Below are 14566 nucleotides of genomic sequence, written 5' to 3'. Positions count from 1 at the left end.
GTAGAGCTTACATCATGATAGTGTGTCTTTTACGCAATTTTTAAAACATATACAAGCAACATAATGCATGGAAGATGGGTATAACATTACAAATGTAGTCATGTTACAGTGTTAAAATCTTATCTTGCTCATGGCAAGCTGCTTGTTAAACTGCATCAACTACACAGGCAGGACAATTTAACAATATTTTAAATACAAAGAGAATGCCCAATGTGTTAAACCTACATTTCATAGCATGGAGGTAGCAAACAGAACAGAAGAGTACTACTAACAGAGGAATTTCTGCTTTACAATCACAATAAATATAATACTTAAATATATTTAGATTTTGAGCAGAAGTGATCCTACATAAAAAAGTAGTAATGAGAGAGAGAAAGGGAGAAAACTATGTTCCAAAATATAAAACGGATCTGCTTCGTAACTACATTTCTCCTCATAATGTTAAAATATCAAATATGTTTACGTACCCAAAAATCCAATTATAATAAAATAAAAATTCTGAAGAATGCTTGTAATTATTATGACTTCTTCAGTTTTGCTCTCAAGGTCTTAATTAAACACCTCCCAAAGAACAATTCATTGGTAATAACTGTTATAGTTATAGCAGATATTTTTTTATCTGTGTTACCATCTATAAAAGCAGTGTTATGCTTCATTACTCATCACAAGAAATTATTCATTTAATATTAGTAAACTGAGGTACAGCGCTGATTAATTTGGGCCATTTTCAGAAGAAGGAAAAATAATCATATAATGACTAGAGCGGTACAGGTCATGCAACAGGTGAAGTTTAAATGCAAACATCTTAGAAAATGACAAATGGAAATACAAACAGCATACAGTACTGACAGGGTTATGATCAAGTCTCTGATAGTAACCACATTACTGTGTTCAAAACTGGATGCCAAGAAATTTTGTTTTAAGTCACATCTAGATGGGGAGCAAGATGCACTGAGAAGAAATTACCATTAGCATAGTATCTATTTTGAGCACTATGCATGGACTTATGTGTTTACGGAGTTAGTATTAAGTTATTTATTGATGTTAAAAGCATCTACAGGTGGTTTCTTAGATCATAAATTATTTTTGAGATAGCTTTGAATTTATTGAAGTGGTAAATGGGTAATTTATTTTAAATTTGTTTGCAAAGATTCACCATTTCGAGAATCTTGTTTGCAATGAAGTCTTTTTTGGCATATAAAGCAAGGGTATAATAGGTTGAAGATATCTAACATTATAGGATAAGGTACACAATAAGAGGCAATTGGCAAAAAAATGGAAAAGGATTCAGACTGTATACACAGCTCTGTCCTTTGTGGTAGTGGGAGATATTTATTTTTTGCCAGAAGCAGGTAGTGGCAGTACTCTGTGTTAGCACCAAGAGCAACAAACATACAGATACTGTCAGAAGCACTTTGCAGGGATACTAAGTTCATTATGCAACAGTAACAGTAAAGGATAGCCTGTATCCTACTTGGGCAAGGGCTAAATCTTTCCTGACTGCCACCCTGATGTCAAGGGAGAGAAAGTGAGAGATTTTTCTTAGACCCAAAAAGTTTAGTGCCGAACTTGGATTTTATTTTTTTTTTTCTAAATCATATTTGCATTTTAGCTGCTGATCTAGCCAAAGCCCTAGGTATCTGAAATGTTTGATAGTTTCAGGTGGACTATTGGCACTGCACAGAACATTAAATTCAAGTAGGACTGGAGAGAGTTTTTTCTACATTATGAAAATCATTACCTGTTTGTGTTTAGAATCAGTGTTCTGTCAAATAACCAGGTAAATAGTAGTTGGAGATTTCCTCAAGTGTTTGTTTTGATCTTGTTGTGTGGCAGGCTAAATCAGTACATCCCTACACCATCTGTGTATATTACTGTGTGAATTTGTGGGAGATCAGTTGGCAGTTTATTGACAAGATGGACAAAAGATCAGGAGAAAGGATGGATTTGTGTGATACTCCTTTAATGAGATAGACAGTGGAAGCTGATGACTTACTAATTTGAAATGAAAAATTTCTCCTAGTAAGTAAATTTTTGAGAGGCATCACTGCTTGGCTGCTGCTACCAACTTAGACTAGTAAGTTTTATAGTAGATGGTGATCTACCAAGTCAAAGGCCTAGTTAATGCTATAAAACTGGTACCAGTTATCTGGTCTTTGTCCATGTCTGGTATAACATCATCAATGACTTTGCTTCTTCCTGACTTCGAGCCAAGCTGGTGAGGAAATACCACTTATAGGTTTGAAAATATTCATATATTTCAGAGTAAATGAGCTTTTCAAATAATTTCCTAATGTAAGACAAATTAAGATCCATCTGAAATCAGTTACTTAAGCAGGTTTTGGAAAATTAGGAAGTACTTGATTGATCTCCAAGGTCATGGAGTGGATTATCGTGGACCTCATTAACAAGGACATTGGCAACCTCCAAACACTCGATCCCACACAGTTTGGTTTCATCAAGGGGAGGTCATGCCTGTTCATAGAGGCTCATAGATTAGTACTAAGCTAACTGAAACTGCTGCAACTTGTGTTTGAGACAGTTACTAAAGCCATGGATGAGGGAAAGATGGTGCACACTGCCTACCTTGACCTGGCCAAAGCTTTCAATACTATTCCTCACTCAGGTATAACAGATAAACTCTCTCAACTAGGCATCAATACGTTTGTTACCAGATGGGTAGAAAACTGGCTCACTGACAGAACCCACCTAATCAAAATAGGGGAAGCCACCTCAAGCAGTCAATCTGTAACAAGTGGTGTAGCCCAGGGATTGCTCTTGGGGCCTTTGTTGTTTGGGGTATACTTTTTTGAGGTGCAGGCCAAAACCAGTGAGCTATGGCTGACCAAGTTTGCAGATGACTGCAAGCTGGGCATGGTGATCAATTCCCCTAGTGATGTGGACATACTCCAAGATGGTCTCACCCGAACAAATGACTGGTGCCAGAAACATGGCCTCAAACTGAATGCCAAAAAATGCATCATCATCCCCTTTGGGGAGAGTGATGTCCCCACAAATTATCACATTAATAACAAGGATGTAATCAGTTGTGAGGGACTTGGGCACCCAGGTTGATAGCAAACTGACTTTGGACCACCATATTGCCTCCATTGTATGGAAAGGTTTCCACATGGCCCACATCATTATAATGGGTATCTCATCCAGGGACAAGGTGGTCATAACATCCCTGTATTCTTCCCTTATAAGACCCATTATTGAGTACAATGCCCCTTTCGGCATGAACCTTGCAAAGCACATGCAGCAGCTAGAGAGACCACATAGGTTCCTCATCAGGAGAATCCAGGGTCTCGAACATATGCGCCATACAGATAGGCTAAAGGCCCTGTCCCTCTACTCAGTGTCATACAGACTCCTCAGAGGTTACCTCTGTTTGGCATTTAAAGTAATCTCAGACCCCACCTTGATGCTGCATATCCACAAGTCAAGCTCTACTCAAGTAACCCTCATGCGACCTCAACCTGGTCCATAACCTCAACAGGACTTGTTGGCAGGACAGAGTTGTGTCCCAGAGACTCCCCCTTCTGTTGAATAGACTCCCGCTCCTTGTCAAGCACTGTACCTCATTAACCCTTTTTAAGCACAACCTGGATAACTGGATGGGGAACAGAAAATACGTCCCTGGGATTCCACCTGTGTCCCTGCTGGACAGGGCCATGGGGTGCTGACTTGTTGGAACATGGGCTAAATTATTGGCGAGGCTTGTAAGGGCCTCATAGCCAATAGCCTAGTAACTTCCTATTATCCTATAGTTTTTTTCCAAGGATCACTCATGACATTACTGTAAGGCAAGAGTGATAAAGAGCATTAGAAGATATAGGAGGTGTTCCCTGCAGAGACATTTACACCAAGGAAACAAGCAATCTGAGCCTGCAGGGGAATCTGACAGAATTTAGTTTGTGAGTTTTAGAATATCATTTGTTTTAATAGTTTTCTTGTTGAAGGGAGGTATAATGGGAAGTGGGTCAGGAGAGGGTGCAAATCTTGTTGAAGGAGAATGGGGTAGTTGTAAGAATTTCATTGGAGAGGGCTACTGCTGCTGCTGAGAGCTTTTCTGAGGGGGAAAGTAATCATTCAGGATGTTTTACACGAGGTAGGACCAGACACTTTATTCACCAAGTTTCAGAGCACAGTGAATAAAGTCAGTAATAGTTTTACAAGTCTTGTAGATGCATAGCTTATTTCCATCTGATTACCTTCTCAGCTATGTTTCTGAGATATATAAAGTTTTGTTTGCTTTCAGAAAAAGGTGGTGCTTTCCACTGGTGTTTTATCTCTCATCTATAAGCTTTCTAAAGTGCTAGTAATTCTTAAGTTATCCAGTGGGTTTGTTTAGCTCTGATAAGTCAAGTGGCCTTGGAAAACCATTTATTACGAAGCTGTCGGAGTAATGTGTGAAGCATGATTGGTGGTTAATGTGGGATTGTTTACACTGGAGATGAATGATCTAGTCAAAACCAACTATTCTTTCTTAGCAGCTAAGTTCTTATCTGTTCTGGGAACACTGTAATTAGTTTTGGAGGCGATTTGTTGTGAGAGGGTGGAAAGAAATGGTGCATTGCTTACGTAGTGATGGCAAATGTAAAAGAAGCATTTTTTTTTCTTTCAGAGCACCCAAATCCATTGTTTCACAGCATTTTACAAAAAGCCAACAGGAAATCACGGACATATGGAGATTGAGAAGCTGGATATCGTTATTGAGAGAAATTAACTGGCATAACGTACTTATAGTACTTCCCCTCCCACTGCGCAGTAGCAGCACCTGCTTTGTTCTCCTCCCACCAGTGATCATGTTACTAACATCTCAACTGCAATAACAGGATTTCTGTTTCAGCATGAATTATTTGAAGGACAGGAAGTCTGAAACATGGCGAGATGTTTAATATCACTCTTCTAAACTCAGAAACTTCCTCGAAGAATAGGTCTTGTGCATTTTCTGAAAGATAAGAATTCTGAAGCAAGGACATATTTTAAATAAAGCTCATATAAACTCTTAAAGCTGCTGGAATAACAGGTGTCCGCGTGCATCAAACTGGTGCTAGTGAAACTTTAAATGCAGTTTTATAGCAGAACACGCCCACACATGCGCACCCCTGCTGGATGGGGGTGAGGTGTACAACGTTCTATAAGTAAGTTACACCACTAATGTAACCCGCAATACACACTTCAGCCATAAGTTACAAAAATGAAGGGTAAATGTAGTATATAACAGCAGCACAGCATCCAAGCAAGCTACGTTTTGGAAAGGTTGGAGAAAGCCCAGGTACTCAAGAAAAACCTACAAAACATGCAAACTCAAATAAATAAGAGGTAAGGACTGAACTCCAGAAACCTGAGCTAAGAAACAAAAACTAAAACTACTAAACTGTCATAACAACACCACCACCAATGCCAACATCAAAAAACTAACATACATTTCCTGTATAATTTCCAAATTCAATCTCTGACTCAACTGAATGCTATTCAGAAATTATAATAAGCACTTTAAGAAGACACAAAGACCCAAATCTGCTACTGTACTGAATTATGTGATAATAATGTCTTCTGTAACAACAGTTAATTAACTGCTGATCTTGAACAACTTAGGGTGGGTTATCATTGCCAAATATAACCACTGTGCTTTCTTAACCTAACACAAGTTTCACTGTGGAGCTAAGAACTGTGACCTCTGGGAATGTACAATTGTTGTTGTTAGGGGTGGGATGAAGGTATACAAGTGCTAACAGTAATCAGGGCAGCCTTTGCACATTATATGAAAATGTGCGCTACAAATGAGTTGCCTTCTCTTCTGAACACCAGGTTATAATAATCAACTACTTTAATCATGCCACAGTTTTCTCTTCAGAAACAAGTGCTATCCATAGTGAAGTAAATTACAGTTAAGGAGTAATAGCTCAGAAACAAAAAAAAATGTATAAAGGACAACCTTAAGCAGTTAATAACAAAATACCAATGTAACATATAAAACCAGTTCAAATATGGCTCTTTATACTTTTATAAGGTAAAAAGAAACAATAGCATGCAAATGCCAGTGTCTGTACCTATATTTATCCATATATATATATATATATATATATATATATATATATTGGGTCTATATCAGAAGATCGAAGTTTCAAAACTTCAAATCTGATATGGTCGACACCATATGATGTAAGCCTCGAAACTTTAATTTTTTTAACAGAGATGTCCGTAGAGCACAGAAATGGAAGATTTCCCTTTTCTGCACTGTAGTGCAATCTCGGAGTTGGTATATTTAAATAGCAGGGGGTGTGGGGGTGCAGGGTGGCTTTCCCCCCTGCTTAGGCTGTTGTGTTTTATTACATTTTTGATGTTTCAAGACTTCAATTATATGGTGTCGACCATATGAATTTATATATCTATTTATATATATATATATATATATATATATATATATATATATATATATATATATGTGTGTGTGGGTTCACTATGAAATTTTGAAATCCCAAAATCTCGACTTTCAGAATATTGAGTTCAGAATCTCGAGATCTTGGAATCTCTAAATTGTGAACTCCCCAAAACACTATCCAACACACTAAAGCATGTGTATGCAGGGGGCAAGGCCCCCTGCACCCCCCATGTAGGGAACTGCGCCCTCCCGCAACTTAAATATGCCAACTCCGAAACTGCACTACAGCGAGGACAAGGGAAATCTCCCGATCCGCGCTGTTTGCCGATCTCAATTCAGGATTTCGAAGTTTTTAAAAATTCAAAGTTTTGAGCTTTGAAATTCTGAACAGAACCCACATATATATACATATATATATATATATATAAATATATATATATATATATATATATATATATATATATATATATATATATGTATATATATATATATATATATACATATACATATATATATATATATATATATATATACATATACATATATATATATATATATATATATATAAATATATATATATATATATATATACACATATATATATATATATATATATATATATATATATATATATATATATATATATATATATATATATATATATATATATATATATATATATATATATATATATACATACATACACACACACGTACAAAATTTAACAGTATGGAAAAAACTCTGAACTAGGGAACAGAATGTGCACTTTTTAGTTATGAGAATAATTTTTTTCCCTTACACAGAATAAGGCTTCATCAGAAGGGGTGCACTGCTTTGGAGGGCAGCTCACAGCTTGGATGCATAGTCTCAACAAATCAAGGACAAATCTCAACAGATTCTGGGGCAAATGCATAAATGATTAGAGACAATCAGGGCCACTTCTAAAACGTTAGTACTATTAACGTGAGGCACTGCATAAAAGAATGCGAATTAATATCCATTTTCTGAACTAAAAGAAGTCTGTACCTCCAATTACTTGTCATTATTAAGTGCAATTCACCACCTTTTCTCAAAAAAGTCTCCAATTTTAGGAGGGATTAAGAAGGACATATATAAAGTTTTTGAGTTGAAATCAGGGACAGTTGAGAGGTATGCTTGGAAGACATGCAACGCTTGTTGTCTTCCAGTCCTCAGGCCCTTCATGTGGACACTAGTTAGCACCCTACTATATGCTGCCTAATGAGTCCCTGCCTGAACAAATTCACAGATGTGACTTCACTACGTAATCAATCAAATTAAGCCAAACACAAATAATCAAGTGACATCAGAAATCAGACAGTCAAATTAAGCCAAGGGAAAAATGATCATCTTTTAGAACAGTCTTTAGCTTAGGCTGATGTTTTCATTTAACTCTAGATGGTGAATACCATTTAATGTAATCTGACAACACATTTCAGCATTAGAGACTGCCCCCCATTTGCACTCACAAGCCCCACTCAAAATCTAGTGTGTCTAAAGCTCTCTCCTCTCACATTAAGCCTGGCTACATCAACGGCACAACACATGACATCTTAAAATGTATGCCTTCTATTATACGCACAGGTTTATAGGTAGGTTCTAGGCTATCGGCCCAAGGGTCTAAGTAAGCCTAGCCAACAAGGTTCCCTGGCCTACGCCACCCAAGAAAGTTAGTTTCCTGTGCCCCTGTCGAGCAGAGCCACAGAAGTGATCCCCGGGGTGTATTTCCTATTTCCTATCCACTCATCAAGATTTTTCTTGAAGAGTGCTAATGAGGAACTTTGCTTGACATAGACGGGTAGCTTGTTCCAGAGTATAGGAAGTCTCTGGGACAGGAATATATCCCTCCAGCATGTCCTGTTTATTGTGGTGACAAGGTTTAGGTCCCTAGAGCATGTAGCTCGGTGGGATTTCTTTAGGTGTAGCATGTCCAACAACTCTGGGTTTAACATAGCTTTTTATGTTAGGCAGAGATCTCCTCGGCGTAGGCAATATGCTACAGAGTAAAGCTGGAGTTTTTTTGAGACGGTCAGTGTATGGCATCTGTTTGACGCCAGTAATCCTCTTTGTGAGGTACTTCTGTGGCCTTTCCAGCTGCTGCAGATGTCTTGTGAGGTTCATTCCAAAAGGGGCGTTGTACTCTATAATAGGTCTAATGAGTGCCGAGTAGAGGGGAACAACGACATCTTTTTTCCTGGATATGAACCCTTTTGTGATGAGATGTGCCACATAGAACGATTTCCTGACTACTGTGGCGATGTGATTATCAAAGGACAGACTACCGTCCATCTGGGTCCCAAGGTCTCTTATCACACATTCAGCATTAAGTAGACTGCCGTTTATGTGGTAGTTCATGGGTACAGAGTTTTTACCAAAGAGGATGACAATGCACTTTTTGGCATTGAGCTTGAGGCCATGCCTCTGACACAAGACATCTGTCTCAGTGAGGCCCTTCTGTAGGATGTCCACATCATTTGGGGACTTGACTATGGCTCCTAGTTTGCAGTCATCTGCAAACTTCGTTAGCCAGAAGCCTTCTGTGTTAGCCGGTATTTCAGAAAAGTACATACCAAACATGAGAGGTCCCAGGACTGAACCCTGTGGTACTCCACTTGTCAGTGGTTTGAAGTCAGATTTGGAGTCTGCAACTTTTACAGTGTGGGTTCTGTCAGTGAGCCAGTTGGCAACCCATCTTGTGATGTAGGGATTTATACCTAGTTATTGAGTTTAGCTACAATTCCAGAATGGGGGATGGTGTTGAAAGCCTTAGCGAGGTAAAGATAGGCTGCATGAACCACCTTACCCTCATCTACAGCTTTAGTGACTGTCTCAAAGAAGTCGATCAGGTTCAGAAGGCATGATTTGCCTTTCACACTGGGTGGGTCCAAAGTTTGGAGGTTACCAATGTCTTTGTTTATGAGTTCCATGATGATACGTTCCATGGCCTTGCAGACCAGGCTCATCAGGCTAATAGGGCGATAGTTCCCAGGATTAGTGGTGGCTTCCCCTTTGTGGAGTGTGATAACTGTTGCTGTGCACCATTCAGCGGGCACAAAGCCTAACATGAGACTATGACTGAACATGGTGCTTAGGTGGGGAGCCAGTTCGTTCTGAAGTTCATGTAAAACGCAGCCTGAGATGTTGTCCGGTCCCAAGGATGCTGTGTTTTTTGTTTTACAGAGTGCAGCTTTTACCTGCATAGATGTGACTACAGGGACTCTGCATTCTTCCTGTATAGATAATGGCCCTTTAGGGGGTGAGAGGGGGGTAAAGTCAGCACTGAACCTATCTGCCAGGATGTTGACAATATCAGTTGGTTCTGTAACTTTCATGCCATTGTGTTGTAACTCACAGCAGATCTGGGTGTTGCCATTGAGATTCTTGACATAGCTATAGAATGCTTTGTGGTTGCCCTTAAAATCAGTGGCAATTTTGTTTTTGTAGTTAGCTTTGGAGGTTCTTATAAGGAATCTCAGCTTCTTACTGAGGCTGACCAGGGAGCTCCTCCACTCATGGGATTTTACTCTTTTTTGCAACACTTTCTTCCTTCTGTTGTAGAGTTTGTTTATGGCAGGGGACCACCAGATTGGCTTCCTTTTTTCGAGGATAGTGTCTTGGTTCTGTTTGGGATAGCACAATCCATGCACTCGTGTAAGTGCTTATACAGTGCATTTATGTAGGATTCAGCAGTCATAACTGTATTGTCCTTTTGCATGGGTGTCATGAAGTTTACCACTTCTGTCTTAAGAAGCATGAAGTTGGCCTTGTAGAAATATTTTACCATGGTTTCCTTAATGGTGGGTGGGGGCGGGGTGTGGCTATTTAGGGTGATTAGCTTATGGTCGGATCTGACCAACAAGGAGTTGACTTCAGGTGTGGAACATCTGTCATTCATCTTGGTAATGATTAGGTCTAGAATATTGTTGCCCCTGGTGGGGGTGTGGATAAGTTGATCCAGGGCATTGGAATTTATGAATTCCAGAAAGCGTTGAGGGAAGGAGTTGGTACATGAGTAGTTTTCCCAGTTAATGGTGGGATAGTTGAAATCGCCCATTATTAGGGTGTTTGGTTGAACCCTAATATTTTCCAGTATGTCAAGAAAAAAGAGTGGAAATCCTGGGGCATGGTGGGGATCTGTAGCAAGCCACAATTTGGATTGCAGTTTTGCCCAGAGTTAGTTGCACTTGGATAACCTTGGATGCATTATGCTGCGCAATTAGCCTGAAGGGTGGATATCCTCAATGAATATCTGGTCCAGGTTAGATGGCCAAAAAGTGTGGTATGAGTTATAGCCTGGTAATGCAGGGGTGCTCTCTAGAGCCTTGAACCAGGTCTCAGTCACTGCACAGATATCGATGTTCTCCATTTTAAGGAGTGCCTCAAGTGAGTGCATTTTGAGATTTAGACTTCTAGCATTGAGTTGCATTGCCCTCAGATTTTTTCTTGCCTTTATGCAGTTCGTTTATTAAGTTGTATTAAAGTTAATAGCGCATAAGTTTAGTAAGCCTATTGATCAGCCATGGACAACCAAATTCTTATTCTTTACCTGCTGCTGCTTAGAGCTAACCTAGATCTTTAGTCCCTAAGCAATTAAGTGTAAAGAGAGAAAGAAGCATCAAGTAATTTGCAATTTTGTTTTTTTCTAACAGTATGATCTAGACATGAGCTTCAAACCACTAGCATATATGTATAGATCAAGCCTGTCATCCCCAGATAGTTCTAAACACATGACCATTACTAGAAAAATGTTTATTTATTATTTATTTATTTTACATTTGTTAACCGGGACAGTCCGACTGGATACATGTCCTTTTTCAGCGGAGGCCCGGGGAGAAAAGCTCCAACAGAGTTGCATTGATAATTAGGTACAGTAAATGAGCTGAAAGAACTTAACAAAAACATAGGCTATTTACATACAAGTACAAGACTGCCATTACTATTTCTGAGATTACTACAAATGTAACATTAATAACATATAAGCAAGGACGGTAGGCAGTATAATGACATAGAGTTAGACAGGATACATATTTCTTTATCACAGTATACAAAGTACTTATCATCTTAGCTAGTTGTTTATGTTTTAGTTAATGGCACAGAGCTAGTCTGGGTTTGAGCAAGGACATAGCCAGTGTGACTTGAAGTGGAGTTTTAGACTATTTTTGAATTGACTTAGAGAAGTTGCAAGCGTGATGTTATTTGGGAGAGAGTTCCATATTTTACCAGTGGTGTTGGCAAACAGCGCGTCACCACCTAGGCTGAGAGATTTAGTTGTTTGGACAAGGAGTCTGTTTGCTGAGCGAAGGCAGCTTAGATTGGAGTAGGGAGTCATTAAGTTTTTTAGTGCTGGGGTATTCTCAGGTTGTTTAAGGATTTTGAAGGCCTCTATGAGTTGGGACTGGTGAAGAAGGTGTGGGAATTCTATCCATCCAACCTTTTTCAGGTTAGTACAGTGGTGTGTTCTGTAGGGTAGGCCTGTAACGAACCTGGCAATGTGATTATAGCAGGATGAGAGCTTGGCCAGATCAGATTTGTTAAGGTGAGTGAGGACAGGAGAGGCATATAGTAGGGTAGAAAGAAGGTGTGAACGGCTGAGGCTGCCCTGGCATTCGGGTAAGGAAGGCTTTAATTCTATATAGGGTCCCAAGTTTCTTGTTGACTGACTTAATGGCTTGGTTGATATGTATATCAAATCTGAGTTTATTGTCAATGTTTACTCCTAATAGCTTTGTATAGGTGTCTGGGGAGATGATGGTCCCATTATTGGATTTTATAGTGAAGTTTTCAGTCGGAGATCTATTGGTTGGGTAGAAGAGAAGTAACTTGGTTTTGTTTGGATTTAAGATCAGGAAATGGTTGGCAAGCCAGTTTTCGACTTTGGTGAAGCTATGTTGGGTGGTAGTTAGTAGATTTGCAAGAGAGGCATTGGAACATATTATAGTCGAGTCATCTGCATATTGAATGCAGGTGGCTTCAGGGATGACTGTTTGGATGTCGTTTATGAAGACTGAAAAGAGGAGACGTCCTAATATGGAACCTTGAGGAACTCCAATGGTATTTGGTAGTAGGCAGGAGAGCTTGTTTTGCCACATTACTGCTTGTTGTCTCCCAGTGAGGTAAGCTTGAAACCAGTCAAGGGCTGGAGTATCTAGATTCAGGGTTTTTAAAGTATATAGACGTAACTGATGGTTTACCATATCGAAGGCTTTCGATAGGTCCAGGAAGAGAGCGGAGGATATTTTTTATTATTCCGGTTAAGATTAATGTTTTCAGTAAAAGAGAGGAGGGCAGTGGTTGTACTATGATGGGGTCTGAATCCATGTTGAGAGTCTGTGAGTAGTTTATTTTGGGTTAGATAGAGCATTAGTTGGTTGTGCATGCATGTTCAATTTACTTATAAGGACAGATGATTTTGTTGTAATCTGTAAGGGTTTATGGTTCTTATCTGTGGTTCTCTCTTGTGCTCTCCATATAAAAAAGAGCTGGAAAACATCAAAGGAAGTATGACACGTTACCAAAATTTGCAATTTTCCTAAATTCACTTGACTGCTTAGCCCAGCTGCTATTACACATACATTTTCATTTGTTTTGTTTTTTCTAGTAATGGTCGTGTTTAGGAGAACTATCTGGGGATGGCAGGCTTGATCTATACATATATGCTAGTGGTTTGAAGCTCATGTCTAGATCATACTGTTAGAAAAAAAAAACAAAATTGCAAATTACTTGATGCTTCTTTCTCCCTCTACACTTAATTTCTTAGGGACTAAAGATCTAAGTTAGCGCTAAGCAGCAGCAGGTAAAGGATATGAATACGGTTGTCCATGGCTGATCAACAGACTTACGCGCTATTAACTTCAATACAATTTAATAAATGAAGTGCATAAATATCTGCATGCATGCATAGCTTTTTAACCCTAGAATCTTGATTCACTTTGTTCCAAACAGGTTCACGTAAATATCTGCTGAAGTGTACTTTGGAAATGACTAAACGTATACAGTTATTTACGCTTATATTTAATGACAGACAAGGCTAATGACCCTAAATTCTCTATTAACACATTCATAGCTCTCAGCTTTCCAGTTCCAAAACAAGGGACACTAGCATTCACTATGTGGAAGAAATGGGCAAAATGTGAAACACATGCTAATGACTTATAATAATAACTCCAATTAGGAAAGTCAGGATATATGTTGGTTTTACTTATAAGATTTTTTTCATAAATTAATGTGATTAATTTCTATTTACCATAGATATCAGTTGAAAATGTCCAACACCGAATATATCGCAGACCCTTTCAATGTGAAATTTCGAGGAACATAAACTTTTTAAGACCCAGAATGAGGTACGTTCCTCGTAATGAGGTAAACTTGAAGGGTTGCACTACAATAACAATGGGATGGGCGCACGACTCGTACTAAGTCCTATTTTATTGTCCCCATACCCACCGCGGAAGCTTTAAACAGACTATACAGAGGTAGCAACGTGCCAAGTACACCTAACAAAAGGTAAATTCCAACTTGAGCCAAGTCGTTCAACAAGTAAGAGTCACTTACTGTTTTCAGCAGTTTGTTCTGACACTTGACAAAAAAGAACGAGGTAGACGAACAAACTCCTTCGCATTTTCCCGTACTGTTTGGGGTACGGTGAACCAATTGCTCGCAAAAACCTTTGTTATCACAATAAAGTTCTCTCAAAACGAGCTGCAGAAAGTTTCCTTTAAACAGCTTTCACAATATGTCACTCCAGTCTGCGACTGTTTCATTTAAACAGCTTTCATAAAACTTGTTACTTCTGCCCGCGGCTGTAAGGCGCATCAGAAACGTCTACCTGATAGACATGTACATGTAATCTTGGAATGCGGTTGAACTCTTAGCACCTAGGCTTCAACTCCCTTGAATACGACATGCGACGTGGTTGTCTGGGCAGGTCACCTCTCAGGGAAAGCAGGAAGTGAACTACATCATTTAAGAGTATGTCTGTTTGTATCATCTCCATGGTTCCGTGCAGAATCGTTTTATTGTAGTAATCCTAATACAGGGACAAGACGTCCTTTGCCCTTCCAGTTATATCCTTAGTTTAAGCAATTAACATAGTTCTGAACTGTTCACAAGGACCACATCTTTCCATTTTACTTGCAGGTTGCTTAACCCAAGTGCCGC

The 14566-nt window shown here is 39.0% G+C and overlaps 1 protein-coding gene across 1 annotated transcript in view; it reads right to left on the bottom strand.

Annotated features, from left to right (window-relative positions):
* Positions 1-14286, bottom strand: part of LOC122805360 (interferon gamma receptor 1-like) — a 1208195-nt gene extending 1193909 nt beyond the window's left edge. The window contains exon 1 of the mRNA XM_044075453.1: positions 13961-14286. Coding sequence (XP_043931388.1) covers positions 13961-14027 — 67 coding nt within the window. The 5' untranslated portion in view covers positions 14028-14286. The remainder of the gene's footprint in view (positions 1-13960) is intronic.
* Positions 14287-14566: the final 280 nt, after the last annotated feature.

The sequence above is a fragment of the Protopterus annectens genome, chromosome 1.part1 (genome assembly GCF_019279795.1).
Source record: "Protopterus annectens isolate FY-2018-M chromosome 1.part1, PAN1.0, whole genome shotgun sequence".
NCBI lineage: Eukaryota > Metazoa > Chordata > Ceratodontiformes > Protopteridae > Protopterus > Protopterus annectens.
This window is presented reverse-complemented; position numbering and strand designations above follow the sequence as displayed.